Below are 24,961 nucleotides of genomic sequence, written 5' to 3' on the forward strand. Positions count from 1 at the left end.
CGTTTTCCCAAATTTTACTTCATTGATAAAAAATATATATATCTGGTTTATTCATTCTTTTTCATATGAAAAGCTGTCAAACTACAGAAAAAAAAACTAAGGCACATTCCCAGACTGTATCCTCCAGTTTAAAATATAAATAACTTTATTGTTATCACGTTTTATGTGACAACAAAATTGGGCGTATATTTATTTTGCAAAAGGATTAATGAATTATATTTTACATGTTTACTTCAATTCCAAATGAATAGTTTCTATGGCATGGAAACAAGAAAAGGCTTGATTATTAATAACTGCATTTTGGGTTAATTTAATCAATGAACCAAAAGTGTACCAAAATCTCCCAAAATTAAAAAGCTAAATTAGTTTTTCAAAACTGGGTGGTTGCGATTAGTGGCTAAAGAAAAGACCTGGGTGGTTGCTAAAAAACTAAATTCATCCTCTGTAAATTGAAACAGTCATGGAGGTCAAACAGTGGGACTTTAGAACTAGTGAGGGTCCAGGAATCTTCTTTTCTTCCTTCGGTTGTTGTGAATATTGTAGTGATGATTCACTGCTGTGTTTTCACTTCTGTAAAAGAACAAGAAGAAGATGCTGAACGTACTCAAATCTGTTATTTACAAATAAAATAATTGGGTTTTACAAAAACTGCAAAGTGATATGAATATCCTAAGTTAGAAGATTGTATAGCGTTTTGGTTAGAACATCATTCGAACCAACATACAAGTTTCGTATTTTCAAAGATGCTCATTCGAACCAACATGTTTTCTATGTTCGAACATACTGTACCTGTTGTACATTTCGTTCGATCTTCAAAATTAGCTGTGCAACCATGCGGAAACACTCGGGCATTGGTGCGTATTACTGCGAAAAACAACGAATGCTGAGATTTTAACACCGTAAAATAAATAAGAGGTATTAAATAAAAAATAAATAAAAAACACTGCAATTTGAAAAATGTTATTGTAGTTTGTTGGATGTTTTTAGAAGAAATGGACATATATGGTGATTAGAGTGTTTTAAAATGAAGCGGACTTTTCTGTTCTTGTTAATTGGTTTCACAGGTACTTTGTCGCCATCTTCGTTTTTTCAATTTTTTTTATGAACAACTATGTTACTCTTGAATGATAGGCTGGCATTAAATTCCACAAAAACTTGCCCATTGTCTGTCAGTTTTTTTTTTAAAAAAAATTCTTTAAATGGCAGTATTTCTTAATTGTTTCTGAAATATGTCTTCAGTCATTTCTTATTGCAGCAACGCGCAATTCGCTAATTTCCCGTGCGTTCTGGAGTTGTAACAAAATGCACGAAACATCCATTCCTTCGGCTGAATTTTGTGTGGAAAACAATGCTGTTTAAGCACTTTCTTGTCATTTCCATTTGACTGCAGTTTTCCTAGCTTATGATTTTTTTGCGCTACATGGGAAAATGCAGTCCAATAAAAACAAGCAAATTTGACATTTAACACGATTTTTCCATCCCGGCTGCAAGCAATACAGTCAGCTTTCGGTAACTCAAACACCGGCTAACTAAAATTTTTATTATCTTGAACCATTTTCTTTGGTCCCTTGCACTTTCAAAACTTTCTTATAAAACAACTCCGGACCTTGAATAACCCGAACATTCGTTAACTTGACCCATATTTCGTCCCCCCTGAGGCTTATTTCTTCAGATAACTCGAACTTTTTACTCGAGAAAAGAAAACAGTAGATAAATGTCAGATTTTCACTTTGTTTTCGTTTTTATTAACTCCTGCTGTAATATAGATAGATAATGTTGTTTGTCAAAGAAAGCTCAATTTGCAAGGGACTTGCATGCCTTTGTTATCGCCAAGATTGCACCTTTTCCCGGTAACTGTTGCCATACCTCTTGCAAAAATTGCTTTAACTCGAACTACAATATCATTTTGGACTAAATTCGACTTAACGGGAGATTCGTTTATATCGAACATATGTTAAGTCAAAGTATTTTTTTCGGTCCTTTGGAGGTTCGAGTTACCAGGAGTTAGCTAACTGTTGTACCACACTGTCACCTAGTAAAGTGGTTGGGGTCTAATGTAAATTATTTATACCTTTGGTTAGGTTCGTTATGTCGCCCGTTGGAACATGAACCAAAAATAACAGAACGAGAAAGAAAGGAACCGAATGAAAAGAAAGGGACAATCCGAATTGCAGGTTGGGCGAAACCTTTTTTTTATGAAACTGACACTATTGTTACGTATGTTATAGAAAACTGCTTTATTTCGTCACTATGCACCAGACCTTTTCCAAACCAGCATCTGTGATGTTTCAATAAAAACTTTGTTTAATATTATTTTAAGGACCATGGCACTCCGAAAGCGCGTTAGATCGAAATGTTGATCCAGGTGAAGATACATACGTGAAAAAGATCATCTCTAGTAATGAAGGAATTAACTTCAACAAAGACATGGCTGAAGCTGGAGGTGCGTATGCTCTATTTTTTTATACATGGCAGAAAATGACTACTTGAAAATATCACAAGTATGAAGAAAAAAGTTTTTGTTACTTCTCCCGCCAAAAATTACTTCTGCTTTTTAAACATTTTAATTGTTTGCAATTTTATCAGACGAAAAAATAATGAGAATAAGCACCATTGTTAGGGATTATATCATTCGTTGGGAAAAAATTTCTGTTATCATTAAAAAGGCTTCCACAATTAAAAAATTAACTTTTTTTTAAAGAGCCATACTTTCGGCCAACAGTTAGAAATTATTTCTCCCGCGAAAATTTCTTACCTGTAGGTAAAAATGATAGGCAGTAAAAAGCATCCTAGTTCCCAGGGTTTGTTGCCTTATGTCAAAGCCGCTAGCGCTTACTTGATGGTCTCGATGTTAAAAAGGCAAGAACCCCTGGGGACGAGGTTGCAGTAAAATGTGAAATTATTTTTTTTAAACAAAATTTGGGCTGTTATAAAACGTTTTCTTGTGTTCAAATAATTCCTACAAAGTAAAAGCATTATTTTTTCCTACAATTTTATCTTTTGTTTCGTGTAGAGGTTTTTGACGTAAATGGAATCGAAGATTTCTACGATAAGAATGCTATGATAACATACGAGGTGAATGGTCATGAAATACCAGTACATTTGAAACCAAAATATACTCCGCAATCTAAAGGTATGTTTCCTGAGTACATGAGAGAAAATCCTGCAGCCATGGGGTTAACGAGACAAACGAAACAACACGATAAATCGCAGCTAGCCAATCAGCATTATTCAAATCGCATGACGTCATTTTCTGGTTTTACCGACAAAGACATGCCAGAATATAAAGTCCACGATTCTCCTAGCGTGAAAGGTAGTGACGGATATAATGAAGAAAAGTCGGTCCAGAAATTTATAACTACACATGGCCTACCAAATGCTAAGTTTATAGAAAACGGTGGCAAATTACCTTGGCAAACTGTAGAATCGTCTGGTCATTTAAATATCGAACATGCCAAAGATGCCTACAATGATGGTGGAGTTAAACTAATCGATCAAACACACCGAGTATCTGAAGATGATTTGGCAAAACCGAAATCTTTTCACAGTCATTTAAATAACGGAAATGAATATTTGGCCGACCACCATTATAACGAGGCAAACTTAAAAGGCTATAGCAATAACCATGAAAATTTTGCAAGTAACAATATAGACAATGCAAAACCAGATACCAGTAAGCATTTTTTTAAAAGTTCCCCCCACAATGAAGATATACATGACGACGTGTCAGATGTAAATAAAAATGCGCATATTCTGCAGTACCACCGTAAACATTCCGATCGCACGGAAGACGAACACAGCCAACACATTGAAAGTGAGGACCAGAAAAGCGCATCCGAATCAGAGCATTCAGATGCTCTATTTTCCAAACTTGAGCAATTACATAAAAGTTTGGATAAAAGCACAGACATATTAGCTCATCAATCAGATAGTTCGCATGAGCAAGCTGGTTCAAACGAAGAGAGCAAATCAACGGAAGCCGAGCCTGAAAAGGTTAAAGCAAAAGCAAGAATTCTCTCTTTACTGGGTGAGTTATCCGATAAGTTGAAAGGTATGGAAGCTGTTGTTACTGGTAAACATCATGATAAGAATATTGAAAGTTTTCAGCAGGATCCCTCATCAAGTGAATCAGCAAATTTTCATAAGGATTCCTCATCTAGTGAATCAGATTTTTTTAAAGCTCATCATGAAATCGACAATGCAAAAGAGGATGCTGAAGAGGTCAAGCCTTTGCGTATGGAGCAGTTTACGAAGTTCAAAGAAACCTTTCACGACCAAAGGGCTGCTGAGGTGTCCCACCCACACGTGTCTTCATCCATTGCAGAATCGTCTGAATCCGAGAGTCCAAAGCATTATACACAAAACGCCATAAATGTGGTACATGACGACGAGTCTCGATTACTTGAACAACACGCTAACGACGAGTCTCGATTACTTGAACAACATGCTGACGACGAGTCTCGATTACTCAAACAGCGAAAGCCTTCTCATTTTGAAAGAAATGATGAAAAGGGTTACGACGTACAAAGTCAATTTTTTGCAAATAATAAACCATTTCACGAAAACGAAAACAAAATTTATGAAGATAGATACAGCGAGGATGAACATAGCGCGGTCAAGTCCAACTATGACCATGCACCGTCCAACAAATTGCCCGACACTATAGAAAAATATCAGGAAGAAAACAAACCATTCATAATGAACACTGCGTCTATAGATTATAATCCAGAAAATAATGAGGTGAGCGAGGATAAGAACGTGGATGGGCGAGGTCAAAAAACATTGTATCGTGGCATGTGGAAGTCACGTGACGATGAGAAGAAAGATGAAGAAAAAGAAGAAGAAAGCAAAGACGTGGCAGAAACTTACCATCGTCATCACCACCATCATGAAGAGAGACAGGAAAGCATGAAACATAAGAATAAATTCTTTCATCCTCCTGAAGAGAGAAAAACAGAGGAGAAAGAGGAGGACAGTGAAAGCAAAACAAAAACCGATGAAGAGACGCCGGATACTAAAACAGCTGACGAAAGCAAAACGGAGGAGGTTGCGGAAAGTCTAGCGGATGCAGATGACGCGGGTATTCTAAGAGAGCGAACGTTCAGACCGAAGAGCAATGTAAAAACAGGTTCTTTTTCTTTCTATTTATTACTTTATAAATTCTTTTACAAAAACTGACGTTAGAACGTGTTAAGAAATGGTGGCAGTACGTAACAAACTTCTCAGGTTGACACACGATATTGTCAGGAATAAATAAAAAAAATTAATATATAAACCACTTTAAGGATATCATTTTTAGTGCAGAAATTCTCTTTAAGTAAAATGCTGAAAAAATAGAAATAAAAGAAGAAATACAACACCAACTACGAGTGCCATAATAAGTTTTTCTGTGTGGTTAGGTTTATTGACTAACAAGGTCGGCTTACTCAGAATTTTTTTAAAATTTTAACATTCTACATGACTAAAACAAGCTGTCAGATTCTCTCCCTATCTCCCTAGAAACAATTCTTAAAAACATTAGTGCAACTATCTTACACCAGCAACCACACAACTCTCGCACTGGAAAGTAATTAAGGGGAAGACTATATCAAAATCACCAAATAAAATATTTGACTAATTTAAGAAAGTATTTTTTTTTTTAAGTTTGCAGTGACTCACCATCGTTCACTTATTTTTTTAGAAGACATCGAATACCCAGACTACAATGAAGTGAAAGATGCAGCTGTCTTTGAAACAAATTTGTTACGTAAAAAATATCATGCAGATAAAATAAACTGGTCAGATAAACTTTCTGACAAAGCGCAACAGAACGCAGAGAAACTTGCACGAAGAGCTGACTTGGATGTTACTAATCTGGATTCATTTAAACAGCCTGGTGAAAACATAGCCTTAGTAAAATTTAATTCACCCAATGTTGGGAAGGAAGCCACAGACGTTTGGGCGAGAGAGGGTAAAAACTATGACTTCAGAAGTCCCTTAGTGACTAAGAAAAACACTGATTTCGTGCAACTTATGTGGAAAACTAACAAAGAGTTTGGAATGGGTGTTGCTAAATCCAAGACTGGGAAAGGATGGATTGTGACATCATTTTTTGATACTCCATATATTGATAGATTTCAGGATTTAAGGTTAAACTTGCAATCAGATATTCCAATTAAAGATCCATACGGCGACATTGTGGGTCGATAGTCGGTAACAATATTCCTGACATAGTCGGTTGGCAGTCGGCGATACTGCTGCTTTTAGTAGGCGACAGCCGGTAATTTAAGCTCTTTTCTCAAAAGCAAAAGAGTAGTATGTCTTGATATTTCTTCTTCAACAGAAACAATATGACAAGAAGCAATAAAAACTAACACATGCCGAAGAACAAACGCTATCCTGATATCGTAAAATTATTAACAAAAATTCCATTATAAAACCGCGTTTTTAAATAATCTAGCGAGTTTAAATATCTGTAAATTTTTAACAAACTTTATCATTTCTTGGTAATGTTTTTATTATAATACATTGTCGAGAATCTATCGTTTTATTCGATACAACTAACATGAAATATTAAAAGTATTAGCAACACGTCGTCATTAACTGTTGTGACATGCACATCAACTGATGTCTTGTTTGTTTTAGTTATTTGAATGCATAATTAAAGTGGGTTACTAAGATCCGCTTCCACGAAATCGATCACAGGCGTCTTTTTTTCTTCTCTTGGTGCTACGTCTTCGGTCTCTGCTTTGCTCAATCCACTCCATAACTCATCTGCAGACACATACGCGGGGTTAGAGACCGCTCGAGCTTCATCTTTGTCGCTCGTTGGAGGGACGGTTGCTTTCTCTTCGGGATGCAAATCGTCGTACATGTGATTTTCAAATCTCACAGAAGGTATGTTTTGACTTTTTTCATTTCTCCTAAAACAAAAATGCAAATTTTCTTTCATACGAACATAATTTTTTTCTTCGCGCGATAAAAGCGGAAGAAATAAATTTACATTTGCGCGCGTATTTATTTTATGACAGTGTATAAGTATGCTCGGATACATTTTTGTAACTGACTTACTTTTTTCTCACATACAAAATGGTAATGACTAACATTACTAACACTAATATGATAGCTAGTGTGACCACTGCTATCATGGTAGTGTTGGAAGAATCATCGGTTGACGGTTGAGAAGGACTCGTCTTTAAAGGTTGAAATTGAAGATCTTCACTTATATTGCCCGCATATTTATTTAAACCCTCCTCCAGCGAGGCTTTGCTTAATATTTTTAAATCTCCACCGCTGTTTGATGGTTGACGGACAGCGAGGTCAAAACTGACGCTACCATTATTACTTTCAAAGTCGTTAATGAGAATATCATCTTCTGAAAATGTAATGTTAGAAGGCGTTGAGCGTCTCCGTCTAAAATAAATTTAAATTATTTTTAAAAACAATAAAAACAATACAAAAAACGCCCACTCATTGCAGTGTCTATAAAGGATGGTATAATGCGAGCTCAATAATCCTAAAAGGGAATGGAACTATAACTTTCGCGAGTTTGTGAAAATTAAATAATTCTCCGCGAAAGCTGGTTATTGAAGTATTTAAAGATCAAGGTCAAATTTTCCTAAAACAGAAAGAATAGGGATGGGAAGAACATTATAAAAAGTCGCATGAACGCAAAACATCAATTTAACTTAAAGAAAACTGAAATCTTCTCAATTCGCGCAAAAAATTTGTGAAGATAGAATTTGTGAAAATGTTTTCTTTAATATTTTCTCTAAAAGAGGAAAAAGAAATCTGAATAAAATCCGCGAAAAATTTCATCCCTGAATTAAATTTGTACAGCTATTGTGAGTTTTATTGACTCAGATAACAGTAGAAAACTCCACTGGGTGCATCTTACCAAGGCCGCCCTGGACTGTGATTGCTTCGTACCCTTAGGTGTCTGTCACACACACAAAATGAGAAATCAGTACCTTTGTGGAGACAGTATCGCAATAAATATGCAAGAATTGGATTGTGTGCAAAACAGGGAGAAAATGGCTGCAAATTTCTTCTTAAACAGCTCCAATGTTATCTGAAATGACAATGTTAAAAACAGAGTTTTCACAGCTGAATTATAGAAGAGGAATTATTCTCACACAACAATAACAACCGTAAAAATAGAATGATCGCAACAGCATCATTTATATAGCGAAAATTGATATTTAAAGCTGCGTAACTGACATTCTTAACTTGATGACACTCTTGCTCTCATGTGTTCACATTTTTTGCGCTTTTCTCACTTTTACATTGACCATGGAGGTACCTCCATGCATTGACATATAACAACCACGAATAAAACTAAGGCGAGTTTCCACTCAAAAACTAAATGGAACGAAACTTTCTGGAATCTGACTGGCTGATATACTTTCCGTTTCGTTGAAATCGTTTCAACTTTTCTTTCCAACAAAAACAAATTTTTTTTATAAAAAACTAAATTAGCTATAGCCAATCAAATTTTTTTTTTTTTTTGCTCCGTTCCACAAATGACATATTTTTCTCGTTTTTATATTTTGGTTTTATTTTAAAATTCATTTGATTTTTGTTTAATGATCGTGTTGCTTAAAAAATCACAAAGCGCAATTTTTTTTTATTTCCTTTTTTGAATTAAAGACATTTTTTGAATCATTGTTATCTCGTAATTACATAAAGCAGGGTTCTCGCTTTTTTAAAAACACTTATCAATATTTAATCGCAAATAAGACTTTGCAACATTTAATTACTACTACAAATTAAATCCGCAAAATTGCGTTTCTATATTAAAAATACCCCCTTTTCTTTGTCTGTACCTCTCTTTGTCCGTCTGTTTAAAATTGTTGCTTATGTTCGTGTGCTCTCATAATAGAAACTAGGGCGCTATTAAATCAAAAACCGCGTTATAATCACACCTATATTGTAGTACCAACCCCCGTCCAAGCCGATTTCATTACTTTATACTAACAGGCGGGCAGGATACATGAAATAGCGATCAGGGGAATATGTACGACGGTTTAAAATCTGAGGACCGGCGGACCCGTGAATTCTTTCACGCGTTAACGAACGACTTTATGTTTAATTTTTTCAAATACTTACTTGTATTGAGCCCATTTTACGAAAGGCAGTTTTCACATGATTTCCTCCTAAAAACAGTAGTAGAGAAAATAACATAACGAGTTGTTTCAACTGCCAATTACAAGCAATCAATCAAAGCCTTTTAGTTCGACGTAATATTTTGATTCTGGTCGAAAATAATGGAGCAACACTACGATAATCAAAGATTTTTTAAAAAAAGAATAGAAATAATAGAAATATAGTTTAAAATAAGTTCTAGTCCTATTCGGATCACGTGTAAAAAAACCTGTAAGTTTCTTTAATAGCCATTTCACCCCATATAATCCTGTTTTTCTTTTACCTAACCAAACATTGGTAAACTTTTGTAAGCAGCTTATAAATATGCATTTTGTATTACTTCACTTGTTTAAAATACTTGAATACCGCAGAATACAAAATAGCATATATTGATAACAAACCTGGATTAATCTGACATTTTGGTCCATACCACGGCGTCACGCATGTACACAGTGGTATGAAGAAAGAATAGTCACATGTACCGCCATTGAGACAACCACAACCTGGATTAAACAAATAAGATAAAGTGGTTGGTGGTGCAACTTTGAAGGCTTTACGGCGTGTTTTTATGCTTAGTAAAAAAAAATTCAGTTTTAAATTGTTAGGCTATTTTTTCTTACCGACATTATGTCTATCTAAATTTATTCTACAAACTGAAAGTTCCAGGTTTTTATTTAGTTTAAGCCTTATCTAGTAGTCATGTGTTCATAAGTTTAGCCAGTAAGTACATTAAGTATATATCTTGTTACAACGTACATACCTGGTTTTGTTGTTTGTGCTGTACTGTTTGTCGTCGATATGGCATTGACGTCGGTTGTGGTAAAAACTGTCGTCGATGTAGTCGCGATTGGCCCCCAAGGTGTAGTAATAGGCGCGTCGGTTGTGGTAAAAACTGTCGTCGACATAGTTGTGTTTTGTCCTCTAGGCGTAGTATTAGGCGAGCTGGTTGTTGATGCGGGATTAACTATGAGAATTAAGAAAAACATTTTAAATATAGTAAATTAATTTTCAATTTATAATGTGTGTATGGACAAAATAAAGGAAAGAAAAGTTTCTATATGTAGTAGCATGTGATTGATAGTAAACCAGGTTAGGCAATGTTTTTACGAACCTTCGCATATTCTTTTACATTGAGTCTTCGTGTTAAAGTTATTTTTACTCGTACTCTCTTCACAAGTAAAACGCATAAATTCGCAACGCTTACTACCCGAATTATCAAAATACCACCTTTTCTTCGCACTTGAGCACCAATGTTGTGGTCTTTTAGTCCGACACACACTGTTCTCTAAAAGTAAATAATTATTTAATTAAAGTAGAACTACTTTGCACATGACTAACACACTAACTGGCAGTAAGCAGGATTCGCTTCCACTTGAGAATAGACACACAGATGCGCCATGCTACAAATTCATCTGTACAAATAATTCTTCTTAAGGATTAATAAATTTAAAAAGTAGTGTTCTCGTGTTTAAACAGCGTTCTTTAACCTTTTAGAGCGTTAAACACACTTACAATCTCTGTGTTTTTATAGGCATTACATTTACACATTTATAACGAGAACTTACGCCCAACAATGCATGTTCGGTTATCTTGTCCCAATGTCATACCATCTGGACACATGCATTTATGATGTAAAAGATCACCAACACAAAAATGACTGCATCCACCGTTATTCACAGTGCAAGGTGTGTCTGGAGATGAAAATAAATAAAAAGTACAAGATAAATAGAACCTTTGGCATTTGATTGAATCCCAGGAGGCTTAATAATTCTACAGATGTTAACTATGAATTTTCATTTAACAACCGTATCGAGTTACCTTTCATAAATACGAAATACTAAATACCTGGTTTGGTGGACAGTTTGGTGCACTTCATTCCGCACTTGGTTTGACAACATTTATGATGGAAAGCGCAATCACTGTCTGCAGTACAATTTCGTGTAGGACATGCACTTGAGGCGTTTCTCATGCAGTAGCCTGGTCGAACAACTTAATGGAAAAATATTACAAATAAAAAGAGAACAATAAACATTAGTACGAAATGATTTATTAACGATCATTGGAACAGTAGTTATTATTGCTAGTTTCGCTTCACGATTTCTACCTGTTCTAAAATTGTCTACTACATGTTGTCGTTTTTATAAGCAATTGATATTAAAAAACGAGGCTTAAAAATGCTTTTGAAAAAGTACTTTTTTAGGTTATGCTTAATGGCAAAAAGATGTATTGGAATATGCTTATGAAAAACACACGATCAGCCACAAAATATGCTTATTTGAAAGAAAAAATATTGCATTTGAACTTTGAACATCAGTAATTACAACTTAAATCCCATTACATACTGGTTAATTCAGACAGAAAGAATAAAAAGAAAAACTGCTCACGAAATATAAAATATCACAACTTTTTCTTAGGCTTCACATAATGACCAAGTTTAAGCCTACAGATGCTTATAAATGTCATGCTCATAAAAAAAACATTTGGAATCCTTTGGAACGTATGTCTAAAAAGTATTTGTTGATAAACGCCTAACTTCGGCTCGCAAAATGAAATTTGCGACAAAAAATAAAAACAAAAGAGATTGATAGTATTAAACGGATACTGACCCGGTTTGGATGTTGTACTGTGAAATACAAAGCCAGAGGTCAAAAGTACAGACCAGGCTTCTGCCCTGATTAATTACCTGACTGCATCTTATCTCAAAATAAACATTCCTTTGTGAACAAAAAACAACGAAGCTTTTTTTTTTTAAGTAGCTAGCTATTCCAAAGTACCAATGAAAAACGCATGTTTGATTTTATACTTTTTGGAATGTAACATCATTCGATTTTAAACCTTTGTAAGTTCAAAAAACAAATTCGAATCGTTGTTTATATAAATTATAATGAAAAGATGGTTTTAGGTGAGATACTTTTTAGGTAAGATATTTTCTTGATGTGTACTACAGAAATCTTTTTATTTGTTTACGTTTTTATGTTACCATTTTAATGGCTTTTTAAACCGGTTAGTATGGCTCCATACAAAGCCCTATTTTATTAAGCCGTAAACCAATCAAATCATCAGATGTTTTCATACTAACCGGTTTTTTGTATCAGTCAGGTAATAAGAAGTAATAATATCTTCATAGACTGAATGGTATTGATGATTGAAAATTTGGTTGAACTTACCTTGAGTGCATTCTCGAACTTTAAAATACATGAAGGGATGTATCGTGTCACAATTTTGATCCTCTCCGTAATTTCTTTGAGCACATGTCATCCAGTTGTCACAAGGACAATGTCTGACTCCATTTTGGTTAAATGTACACATCGCACACGTGGAAAAAACTTGATCATTGTCAGCATAACCAGACGGACAAGGTGGAGGATCGCTGATATTATGATATGCCATGTATTCATAACAAGAGGTGTTTGTGGAGAAACATTTTGGGGTATACGATACTACTGAGTTAGGGTTTTCCTTCACGTACGAGAATAGGTAGATGCGACGATGATCGACGGAATCTAAATGAATAATAAAATGGAAAATAAATTTCCACCTATTGTTGAAGTTTCACTGAAACATTTTTTTCGTAGGTTAATGCTTATTTAAACTTATATTTAAAAAAAAAAAATTAAATCTATTTACAATTCTTTTTAAATTACATCGAGATAAAGTGGCAGTTGACAAAGTTTGCATCCACAAGCAAGAATATTCACAGCGAACATAGAACTTAACAATCTTAGATTGTGTTAATTCTTCCTTGATGTCTTAATCCTATTTGAGCAAAGCGTACATATCAGAAAATACATGCACAAATTAAAGGTTCTCTACTTGGTCTACACGGTTCCGGATTATTTGGCTTTTTATCTCTATAAAAGTATGAAAAAGACCGAAAACCGGTAGTTGTATTACGAATTTTGACTTGCTACAAGTCAAAGTTGCAATGCGAAACATAACATACCATTTTCTCTTTTGATATTTTAGGGAAGAAACTTAAAACAGTTTGTTGACAATACCCTACACAAATATTTCAAGTTGAACACTTTTAAAATACATTTCCAAGCCAAGCAAGTTTTTTACTTTTCTATTTTAATCCTTTTTGTGAATTTAGTTCTACCCTTATAAAAGTGGCTTTGATCTAAAAAATCTGAATTCTTACCAATTCTGACTTTATCACTATAAACATGCAAATCTTGCGGATGATGTAAACCACCAGCTATATATCTCGTATTGATACCAGTTCTTTTATCGGATGAAAAAATGGCATTTTTCTTGACATCTGACCAAAACACTTCTTCGCCCATGATAGCTATACCAAATGGATGTTCCACATGTCCAATTACACTTTCTGCATGATCAACTGACTGGATAATAACGCGATGATTTGTAAAATCCAATTCAGCAAAATTAATAGTGAAATCAAATTTATCACACCAGTACAGTTTATCTTCCAGTTTGTCTACTGCCATTCCTGTTGTCACTGTAGTGACGCTGGACTGCAGATATCCACTACCATCAGTATTTAGACGAATCATATAGTTATTGTTGGAAAAGTAAATTAATCCCTTCTCCTCGTATAGTGTAATGTCACGTGGGTTTGTCAAGTAATCGTAATACAAACTTTTTGAATGTTTTCCATCTGTTGTTGACATCATCAAAGTTTGTCGAGAATCTTCATCAAACCAATACATGATCTTGGTAAGTTTGTCAACGGCAATACCAACGGATCCTGATGACGGCAACACAACAGAAAAGCTTTCTCCATTGTTTTTCATGCGATATGTCTATTAGAAATAAAATAATTTAGAAAAACTACAAGGCACATTTAATAGTCTTTGTAAAGCACCATTGGTTTGGACTAAATAAGCTCAAAAACATCATTATTTATACTTTAATTCTTTCTTTAAATATAATTTCTCAAATGTCACGATTCAAAAATAGGAACATCACCTTTTTATTTTCAATATCAGTCCAATATATGAATTTCTGATAGGGATCATAATCAAGAGCACTTGGTGATTGCAGAGTCGCATTGGATGGTATTGGTAAAGGTGATAACGTAATTCCATTTTGGTCAACATACTTTATTAGATGACTAATAGTTCTCTCTTCCTTGTCAGCAAAGTATATTTCAAAGTCTTTTTCAGCTTTCACACACGTCTCAGATTGATTGGAGGATATTTTCATTCCAGTTGGACATGCACACTCAAATTCATTGTTTGGTTTCGTTAAGCATAAGTGTGAACAATTGTTTTTAGAAGATAAGCATGGAGTTGAAGCTAAAACAAGGAGCTGAAGTTAAAGTTAGGGAAAACAATAGAACTAACGCAGAACAGTTACAATTCATTTGAAAAAGAATTGTGATTTTTTTGTTCTATTTCTGATAGATCTTCTTACACAGAATGGAACAAGTAAACTACTGCAAAAAACATACCATTTGAAGTGGAATTAAGCAATATTTTCACGTTAAAAGGTGTGCCAAAACGTCCAAAAACAATTGACTTCTCCAATGTTTTAGAGCTAGTATTTTGAATACTAAACAATACGTCATAATCAGTAACAAAAGCCATCTTTGTTGTGGGGTTATAAGCTAAGCTGTGTACTGTCTCGTAACTCTGTCGTTTCTTTATTTCAAACATTGAACGTTGATTGGTTCCATTAAAGTCCACAGATTCTACACGATATGTAGTAGAATCAATCCATAACAAACGTCCATCTTCGTCATCAATGGTGATGCCGGTTGGTTTCCCTAAACTAGTTTTAGCGATGGTTTTTCTGCTCTTGCCAGAAAGCGTCGAACGTTCAATTTTTGAAGCTTTCCCAATATTAGACCAGAAAATATAACTAAAGAAAAAAATTGAAATGTTCTGTACAAAAAGTCCACTTGAACAACATATTTGTTTTCTTCTCATTTTCTCAATAACTATATCAATTTACCAGCGAATACGAAGGAATTAATTGTTGATAAAACATTAAGAAACGTTAAGATCTTACAAAAACAAGGTACACTTAAACAGATATCTGTTTATTTTTTTGAGTGCTTAAATATTTACGGGAATAAAGAATTTTACAAGGAGATACCACAGCTTCACCAAAATCACCCTCAATAATAGATACATAAAAACAAAAAAAATTGGCGCTTCTTTATTAGCCTCTTGTTGCGTAAAACAAAGCCTACTTAACCTAATTAATTATAAACACAGACTTCAACACCTAAAAGGTAGGAATTTTTTTATAAATGATTGGAAATGTTCCGACAAGCAATAATTGATCAGTCGCATTGAAACAAAATATTAGCAACCACACACATCATATGAAATACATTGTATTTTTGTGTTCTTTTCGTATGTTTAGCAGATCGTGATTACTTTAATTAAAAAAAATTCTGATTTCTAAAAAGAGATGACATTTTTTTTATTTTGTTTCTCTGGAATTCAACTATAATAGCATCTTTTTTCTTATACTTTATCCATATTGAGAGCCAAAAAGTATAGCTTTTATAATTTTAACTTTATACTGTTTTTTTATGTTTTATGCTCAATTTAAAAAATATGTACACATTTATCTTCTTATGACAGGAATAAAAGAAATCCATTTATATAAATTTACTGAAAAACCTACCCTTCTTGTGGAGAAACACTGAGAGACTGTGGCATTTCATCTTTATCGAACTTAAATAAAACTTTTCGATAACTATTCTTTACATTGAAGACTTCAATTGTGTTTTTCAAATTGTTAATCCAATACAAGTTGTTCGATGACGAATCAAATGCTAGTTGAATTGGATAACCAACTGCAATGCTAAGTAACACTGTGCTGTTCTTTCCTTCTAGCGATGTCTTGTTAATCCCGCTGTTGGAAATACCGCCAATATACAATTCCTTGTTAACAGTGTCGATATCAAACGAAGCTATATAGCTTCCAGGCGTTATAAGTTTTTCCCTTTTTTCATAGATGAAATTTCCACCTGATGAAGGAATTCTGTATATAGATACACCATCCGTATAGTATAAATATGCTTTGCGTTCATTAGTTTGTTTAGAGACTAAAACATAAAACAATTTTCAATCCAATAGTAGTAGTAGTAGTAGTAGTAGTAGTAGTAGTAGTAGTAGTAGCAGTAGTAGTATTTATTTCGTGTTAGATAACTGTATATTTTACATTAAATAAATACCTACGGGGAGACCATCAGATAGTATAAATACTAATGTAGGTGATGGCCACCTATATAAGATCAAACGATTGCAATAAGCAGTATGACACTACAAAAAAAAATTTTTTAGTAAAATCTTTTTTATGCAGTGGAGAGATTAGTGTTATAGCAATCCAGAAGATAAGTTTTGCAGATTTTTTTTAGTTTTTTTAGAGTGAGAGAGGCTAGGTCGTATTGGTGAAAGTGTTGTTGGATATTGTTCCAATTAATAATAGATTGGTAACGTATAGATTTGAGACCAAATGAGGTAGTCCTAACAGAAGGTCTAGCTAGAAGTTTAATGGATTTACTTCTTGTTGAATGATTAGATGAATGGCAGACCAATTTAAAAATATCACAAATATTACCTGGAGAATGCAGATTTATAATATTAAAAGTTAAAATAATGTTGAGAAATTTTATAAGATCTGAAAGAGTAAGAATATTAAGATTAAGAAAAATAGGATTTGATGGTGAGTTAAATTTAGAAAAAGTAATGATTCGGAGAGCAGCTTTTTGTAAGCGAAAAATTCTACACGACTTTGAAGTGAGACCCCACACTTGCGGACTATAAGAAATATGAGAAGAAAATAATGCATGGTAAATTGAAAGTAGGATATCCTTAGGCACATAATATCTTAGTTTGCAAAGAGCTCCATTTGTTTTTCTTAATTTATTGCCAATATAAGATATGTGGAAATCCCAATCTAGAAATTCATCTATTAATATACCTAGATATCTTACATGAGATGAGAATTCAAGTTTTTTTCCATTTAATTTCAGCCTTATATCATAGTTGACTGCTTTATTTCTTTGCCTAAATAGGATGACTTCAGTCTTTGCTACATTTAGTGCTATTTTATTTGCAGTTAGCCATTTATATATACATTTTAAATCTATATTTAAATGCTTCTGCATTTTTTTCAGATTATGGTTAGCATATAACATGCAAGTGTCATCTGCAAAATGAAAAATTTCTGAAAAAATTATTGAGTTAATTAAATCATTAATATAAAGTAAAAATAAAATAGGACCAAGAACGGAACCTTGGGGAACTCCATGTTTAATAAAAAGTTTTTTAGATTTGGTGTTAGTTAGGGAGACATATTGTACCCTATCGCTGAGATAGGAGCGAAACCAGGAGTTTGTTACACCTCTAATTCCATAATGTTCAAGCTTTGAAAGGAGAATTTCGTGTGATACAGTATCAAAGGCCTTTTGAAGGTCTATGAAGATTCCACATGCAAACTTACAATTATCTAAATTTTGTCGAATAGTTTCAGTGAGACTAATTAGTGCATGGGTGGTTGAATGTTTGGTCCTAAATCCAAATTGTTTATTGGTTATAATTTTATTAGAATCTAGGAAAGAAATTAATCGGTTTTTAATTATTTTTTCAAAGATCTTATCCAAATTGCTTAATAATGATATGGGTCTATAATTATTTGGATCAAGAGGAGACCCTTTATTCTTGTAGATTGGTATGACACTAACCATCTTTAATATGTTTGGGAATACACCTTGTTGTAGGGAAAGATTAAAAAGTTTGGTTAATATTGCAGAAATTGCTATGTTGGCTTGTTTTAAGATAAGATTAGGGACACTGTTTGGGCCCGATGCTTTGGTTAAATCAAGGTTATTTATGATCTTTAAAACTTCTTCTATTGTTACAGGGTTAAAGAATAATGAGTTACTATTATTATTTTTTAGGTAAGATGAAAAGTGTGTATTGTTATGTGGAATTTGGTTTCTAATTTTATCTGCAACAGAAGTAAAATGTTCATTAAAAGCATTAGCTACAGTTAATTTTTCAGAGATTATTTTATCATTTATTTTTAAGGAAGAAGTGCTAGATCTACTGTTGTTATCTTTATTATTTAAAATATCCTTTATACCTTTCCAAATTTTTCTACTGTTATTTTTGTTGATTAAGAAAAATTCTTTATAATAGTTTGATTTTGAGTTCCTGATAAGATTAACTATACGATTTCTATAAAATTTATATTGGTTTTGATAATATAATTTTTTTTCTTGGTTTTTAGCTCTGATTAACTTTTTATAGTAATTATTGCGGATGTTAATGGATTTTAGAATAGCTCTAGTGACCCAAGGTTTATTTCTATTACTTAATTGTTTTTTTGATAGTTTTTTATTAGGGGTATGTCTACTTACAATTTGGTCTAATTGATTAAAAAAAAGGTTAAAAGAGTTATTTACATTATTTTCATTTAAAAGCAAAGTAGAATCCCAATCTATAGATTCTATGTCATTTATTACGGCATTAATGTTTAAATTTTTCCAATCCTTGTAATAGGTGTCTAAATTATCCTTGACTTTAAGTCTATTGTCAAAATAAATTAAAAATTGAGGAAGGTGGTCTGAAATTGAGGTGATGATGTTACCTGAGAAATATTTTGTAAATGGATTAGATGTAAATATATTATCAATTAAAGTTTTAGATGTATTAGATATTCTGGTTGGAATTGTTATAGATGGTTGTAAAAAATTAGAATAAAGTTCATCCAGGAAATCATCAACTAGATGGTTACTTTCACATTTTAGAAGATCAATATTAAAATCTCCCATTAAAATAAGTTTTTGTTTTTGCTTAATAGCTACTTCAAAGAAGGGTTTAAGATACAAATTAATAAATTCAGGAATTGGCATATTAGGGTGTTTATAAATGCACCCAACAATGGTATTTTTACGATTGTTATCTAAGATTTCTACAAAAGTTGATTCTAATTTACTTTCAAGAAAGAGCAAGTTTGAAAGGTCTGAGCGTACCACTACTGTTAGCGAATTAGAAATATACAAGGAAGTACCTCCTGCATTGCTGCTTGAAAGGTTATGAAATCCTCTATAACCTTTTAAAATTGGTGTTATTGAGTACTTACTAAGTCTAGTTTCACTGAAGCCTAACACATCAAAGTCAATATTGAGAGAGTTCAGAAGAATGTTGATATTATCAATATTCTTGGGAAGAGAACAAGTATTAAGATGAAAATAAGAAAAATTAGGTGTAAGGTCCGAAGAAGAAAGTTGTTCAAGAGTAGAGTTAAAGCTGTTATATTCATAATATTTACAATTAGTAAACCGTTCATCTTCATCATCAACATTATTTGAAAAAGAGGTTTCAATATGAGAGTTAACGTCAGAAAAAATCTGACTTTTTTGTGCCTCAAACAGAGGTGTATTGTCACTCTGGAATGGAAAAATTTCAGAATTACACTTTAAACACGACCATGCCTCATCTGAGTTATCCTTGGTGAGTTTTTTGAAGTCATTAGAATTAAGCAAGTTACAACTTGGGTGAACCCAAAGTTTACAAAAATCACAAAAGATACAGTTAGAATTTGCCCTAATCAATTCACTGCATATACCACAAAAAAACTTACTAATTCTTAGTTTGCGCGTTTGAGAGGGAAGCCAAAGAACTCACATAAATTACTGCATGAGCATCAGACTAATTTTAGCACATCTTCGCCGCCATATTAGAAATCAATTATAGATCGTACTAACAAAAGATTTTCCTAGTTGGTAATTATACTAAAAATATTAGTAAGCGTGGAGAATCGAAAAAATTTATTCGGCATCAGCGTTAAAGTTGAAAGTTGGAAATAGGCCAGAAAGTTTATCAAAGTGATCTATCTTAATTTTCTGATCATTTTCTTCAACAACGATGAAGAGATTTCCATTAAAAACCCAAAAACGATTGATCATCTTCTTTGAATGAAGTCTCTTACATTTGCCCCACAGGAACTTCATGTACGGGGATAGGTTAAAATTAATAAAAATATTTCCTTTCAGACCAATTTCTCGCAATTTCTTTTTAGTTTTCGAGTTCGAATCTTTTAACTTGAATTTATTTGCATGTAAAAGGTCGCAGTTTTTTTTATTAACGAAGCGTACAATCGTCTTCTTAGTTTCGTTTTCTCTAGCGTAAAGGCGGTGGCATGCTTCAACATCGCTTTCAGAAATTTCAACACCTATAGCCTTAGCAATCTCAATGACTTTATCTTGAAGCTCAATAATGTTACCTAGCATTCATCAATATGTAAAAACTTCTTTTTACCTGTTGTTGTTGGAGTCATTGTCGGAGGAATATTAACTGAAGATAAAATAGTATAGTATTATCATTTTATACTAAAATAAATACAGTGTGTTATATTCTAATAAAATCATGTATCAATATCAATATAAACTTCACCAATCAAAAATTCAATAAAATTAACTTAACTACATCAATAACAACTACATCAATATCAACTACATCAATATCAACTACACCAATATCAACTACACCAATCTCAACTATATCAATATCAACTACATCAATATCAACTACATCAATAACAACTACATCAATATCAACTACATCAATATCAACTACATCAATATCAACTACATCAATATCAACTACATCAATAACAACTACATCAATATCAACTACATCAATAACAACTACATCAATAACAACTACATCAATATCAACTACATCAATAACAACTACATCAATATCAACTACATCAATAACAACTATATCAATATCAACTACATCAATATCAACTACATCAATATCAACTACATCAATAACAACTACATCAATATCAACTACATCAATAACAACTACATCAATAACAACTACATCAATATCAACTACATCAATAACAACTACATCAATATCAACTACATCAATAACAACTACATCAATATCAACTACATCAATATCAACTACATCAATATCAACTACATCAATAACAACTACATCAATATCAACTATATCAATATCAACTATATCAATATCAACTACATCAATATCAACTACATCAATAACAACTACATCAATAACAACTACATCAATATCAACTATATCAATAACAACTACATCAATATCAACTACATCAATAACAACTACATCAATAACAACTACATCAATATCAACTACATCAATAACAACTACATCAATATCAACTACATCAATAACAACTACATCAATATCAACTACATCAATAACAACTATATCAATATCAACTACATCAATAACAACTACATCAATAACAACTACATCAATATCAACTATATCAATATCAACTACATCAATATCAACTACATCAATAACAACTACATCAATATCAACTACATCAATAACAACTACATCAATATCAACTACATCAATAACAACTACATCAATATCAACTACATCAATAACAACTATATCAATATCAACTACATCAATATCAACTACATCAATATCAACTACATCAATAACAACTACATCAATATCAACTACATCAATAACAACTACATCAATAACAACTACATCAATATTAACTACATCAATAACAACTATATCAATATCAACTACATCAATATCAACTACATCAATATCAACTACATCAATAACAACTACATCAATATCAACTACATCAATAACAACTACATCAATATCAACTATATCAATATCAACTACACCAATATCAACTAATCAATATCAACTACATCAATAACAACTACATCAATATCAACTACATCAATAACAACTACATCAATAACAACTACATCAATAACAACTATATCAATATCAACTACATCAATATCAACTACATCAATATCAACTACATCAATAACAACTACATCAATATCAACTACATCAATAACAACTACATCAATATCAACTATATCAATATCAACTATATCAATATCAACTACATCAATATCAACTACATCAATAACAACTACATCAATAACAACTACATCAATATCAACTATATCAATATCAACTACATCAATATCAACTACATCAATATCAACTATATCAATATCAACTATATCAATATCAACTACATCAATATCAACTACATCAATATCAACTACATCAATATCAACTACATCAATATCAACTACATCAATATCAACTACATCAATAACAACTACATCAATAACAACTACATCAATATCAACTACATCAATATTAACTACATCAATAACAACTATATCAATATCAACTACATCAATAACAACTATATCAATATCAACTACATCAATAACAACTATATCAATATCAACTACATCAATAACAACTATATCAATATCAACTACATCAATATCAACTACATCAATATCAACTACATCAATAAGAATTAAACATATAACAACTTTATTAATATTATCTGTATGCAGACAGGTAAACGTATAGCTACAGTTAGTATAGAAAAAATTAGGACTTACGTTTTGTTTCCATACTAACTGTAGCAAATATTGCAGGAAAATACATGTGTTAATAAGAAAAAGGATTTTTTACCCTTTATGTCAGAGGTTTTTTACAAATTATAGGCAATTGTTTATTTAGCTTAAATGTTTACTTAGTGTTAGTAGTGTTAGTTTTATATTATGAATTTATATATATAAATATGTTTTAAGGGGTACAGAATATTCATCCTCGTATTAACGTCTGTTTTCAATGTTAGTGTTTATCTGTCTACCTCTGGGCCTCTCTAAGAGTTTAAACCTCAACCTTCTACACAACATCTCTATTGCTATGAACACCTGCTCTGCCTCTAAGCTCGTCTAAACTGTTTCTGTCTTTTAGACTGTTGGTATACTACCAATCTGTCTCTTCTCGTTCAGTCTTTTCCAGAATATCTTTTTGCTTCGTTGCCTGCGTCTTAATTCCAAACAAAATAATAATTATTACACATTACTGCACATGAATGATAGTAAAATGCAAGTTTCTTACAACTATGGGAATTTTTGTGATTTAAAAGAAATTTCTGTTTGCGCCTACACTACAAAAATTATAATGTGGAGTCATCAAAAATATTTGAAAACTAAATTATTTTACTATGTACCTTCGCATTCATCTTTGCATGATTTTTTGTCTGGAAAAAAATTGGCATTTCTTCCCTGTTCACACCCATACTTTTCCATACATTTCTTCTCTTCTCTGTCATAGTGCCAAAATGTATTGCGCCACCACGTCCACCAAGAACAAGATCCTCTGTTCATCGGTAATAGGCATATTTTATTTTCTAAATTAAAACACATTTTTAGGGTCTGAATTTAATCTCAATACAATATATAATACACCCAAAATTTTAAACATATTTGATTTAAAAAGTGCTTTTTCAAATGACAGTGTAAGAGAATCCTATAACAGATATCATTTTCAACGTAGAACATAATCTAAACATGCTTAACGTCTCATTATTATTACTTAAGAATATGCGGAGCGGTATGTTGGCAGTTTATTCTCTGTGTGTGTGTGTGCGACTGAGCGAAAGGTTATTATAGGCTCTACAATTTTCAACACCTATATGATATATATTTCTAGTGGGAGCTTTGACTTGTATTACAAACAATAATCATAATTATTCACATTATAAATATTTGCGTTCTTTGTCAATTCAACTTACGTTTTTTGATGCACGTTTTGTTTGTTTGATCCAATATAGTACCATCTGGACACATACATTTATACTTTAAAAAATCTCCAACACAAAAATGACTGCAACCACCGTTTCTTACTGTGCAGGGTATATCTATAATATCAAAAGATGGTATTTAAAGTTCATAGTGTGTATCTAAACCTTTTATTCTCTGGCAAAGTCAAATTCTAAAGAGGTTGTAAGACTTTATAAAGTAAACTTACTTGGCTTCTCTGTTGCACCATAACATTTCCTTCCACAATTCGTTTTGCAGCATTTATCATTCTCAGGACAGTCACTGTCTGATGAACAATCTGTACTGTTGACAGGACAAATATTACCAGAAATAAACTTGCAATATCCTGGCTTTACAGCTAAAGTAAAAAAAATGTTAAAGAACAACTGCTGGGTTATGGGGTGTTGAAGGTTTTTTACAATATAATGCTGATAGAAAAGTTGATCTTGTTGGTATTTAACTGAAATTTATAGCTACTGTTATTACTAATGTACGAAAAATCCGGAAAATTACATATTAAACAACAATTATAGTCGATAACACACGTTATTTAATGCATCGAGGCCACTATCCTCTTTTTATCTGGCATGAACATTACTCTTGAATAAACCTTATAAGCTTCCGTTCGGAGGCTTATCACTTCAAACAAAGTAGAATTTTCATTAATGAGTTATGGCCTACATATAAAATTTGCTATAGCACTTAAATGGGAAAATATAAAACAACACTCGAATGTTCATATATGCTACAGCACTCAAATGGGCAAATATGCTACAGCACTCACATGGGCAGATGTGCTACACTACTCAAATGGGCAGGTATGGACTTCCGAACTCATAAATCACAGAGCATTATTATAAATACAAGTCTCTGAATTCTACACCTTTCACTGCCAAAAACCTGCAGACCCTACAGACTTCTTCTACGTACATGGTTTTATAAGCATAACGCCTATAAGCATACTTATGCTCAGATTGGAGAATTTTTTAAACATAATGTTAAGCATATTGTCCAGCCTTGATAAATATTTCTGACGTGTGAGCTTTCTTGTGTTATGGGTATTTTTATTAGACAGTGCGGTTTTTAAGTCGCATCCCAGTTGGTTCCATATCTGATAGGAAAGCTACAAATGAACTTCAAGCAAAATTATCTTTAGGAATTTAAACTACAAATAAGTCAGAGCAAAAGTATGCTAAAGCTGTGGATATTATAACACTCTCT

The 24,961-nt window shown here is 32.5% G+C and overlaps 2 protein-coding genes across 2 annotated transcripts in view; one reads left to right on the plus strand and one right to left on the minus strand.

Moving 5' to 3' along the window:
• Nucleotides 1-12: 12 nt before the first annotated feature.
• Nucleotides 13-6,519, plus strand: LOC130645731 (protein phosphatase 1 regulatory subunit 12A-like). Its single transcript, XM_057451817.1, has 5 exons — nucleotides 13-1,064; nucleotides 2,082-2,174; nucleotides 2,321-2,443; nucleotides 3,014-5,128; nucleotides 5,681-6,519. Exons 1-5 carry the CDS (start codon nucleotides 1,025-1,027, stop codon nucleotides 6,187-6,189), a joined length of 2,880 nt encoding a protein of 959 aa, XP_057307800.1. The 5' UTR covers nucleotides 13-1,024; the 3' UTR covers nucleotides 6,190-6,519.
• LOC130645729 (low-density lipoprotein receptor-related protein 4-like) overlaps nucleotides 6,358-24,961 on the minus strand; it is a 25,976-nt gene continuing 7,372 nt past the window's right edge. The window contains exons 8-25 of the mRNA XM_057451815.1: nucleotides 23,949-24,098; nucleotides 23,713-23,838; nucleotides 23,149-23,328; nucleotides 20,373-20,408; nucleotides 15,727-16,150; nucleotides 14,540-14,949; nucleotides 14,056-14,384; nucleotides 13,265-13,889; nucleotides 12,291-12,626; nucleotides 10,969-11,112; nucleotides 10,689-10,814; nucleotides 10,235-10,408; nucleotides 9,884-10,087; nucleotides 9,525-9,626; nucleotides 9,088-9,134; nucleotides 7,950-8,050; nucleotides 7,051-7,392; nucleotides 6,358-6,902 (exon numbers count right to left, since the gene is read on the minus strand). Coding sequence (XP_057307798.1) covers nucleotides 6,641-6,902; nucleotides 7,051-7,392; nucleotides 7,950-8,050; nucleotides 9,088-9,134; nucleotides 9,525-9,626; nucleotides 9,884-10,087; nucleotides 10,235-10,408; nucleotides 10,689-10,814; nucleotides 10,969-11,112; nucleotides 12,291-12,626; nucleotides 13,265-13,889; nucleotides 14,056-14,384; nucleotides 14,540-14,949; nucleotides 15,727-16,150; nucleotides 20,373-20,408; nucleotides 23,149-23,328; nucleotides 23,713-23,838; nucleotides 23,949-24,098 — 4,118 coding nt within the window. The 3' untranslated portion in view covers nucleotides 6,358-6,640. The remainder of the gene's footprint in view (nucleotides 6,903-7,050; nucleotides 7,393-7,949; nucleotides 8,051-9,087; nucleotides 9,135-9,524; nucleotides 9,627-9,883; nucleotides 10,088-10,234; nucleotides 10,409-10,688; nucleotides 10,815-10,968; nucleotides 11,113-12,290; nucleotides 12,627-13,264; nucleotides 13,890-14,055; nucleotides 14,385-14,539; nucleotides 14,950-15,726; nucleotides 16,151-20,372; nucleotides 20,409-23,148; nucleotides 23,329-23,712; nucleotides 23,839-23,948; nucleotides 24,099-24,961) is intronic.

The sequence above is a fragment of the Hydractinia symbiolongicarpus genome, chromosome 5 (assembly GCF_029227915.1).
Source record: "Hydractinia symbiolongicarpus strain clone_291-10 chromosome 5, HSymV2.1, whole genome shotgun sequence".
Classification (NCBI taxonomy): domain Eukaryota; kingdom Metazoa; phylum Cnidaria; class Hydrozoa; order Anthoathecata; family Hydractiniidae; genus Hydractinia; species Hydractinia symbiolongicarpus.

Excerpts from the sequence above, each read along its gene's own strand:
- LOC130645731 (XM_057451817.1), top strand. The coding sequence starts at position 1,025 with ATGAAGCGGACTTTTCTGTTCTTGTTAATTGGTTTCACAG. Across the intron at positions 1,065-2,081 it reads CTTGTTAATTGGTTTCACAG|GTTCGTTATGTCGCCCGTTG; the intron begins GTACTTTGTCGC and ends ACCTTTGGTTAG. Across the intron at positions 2,444-3,013 it reads AGACATGGCTGAAGCTGGAG|AGGTTTTTGACGTAAATGGA; the intron begins GTGCGTATGCTC and ends TGTTTCGTGTAG.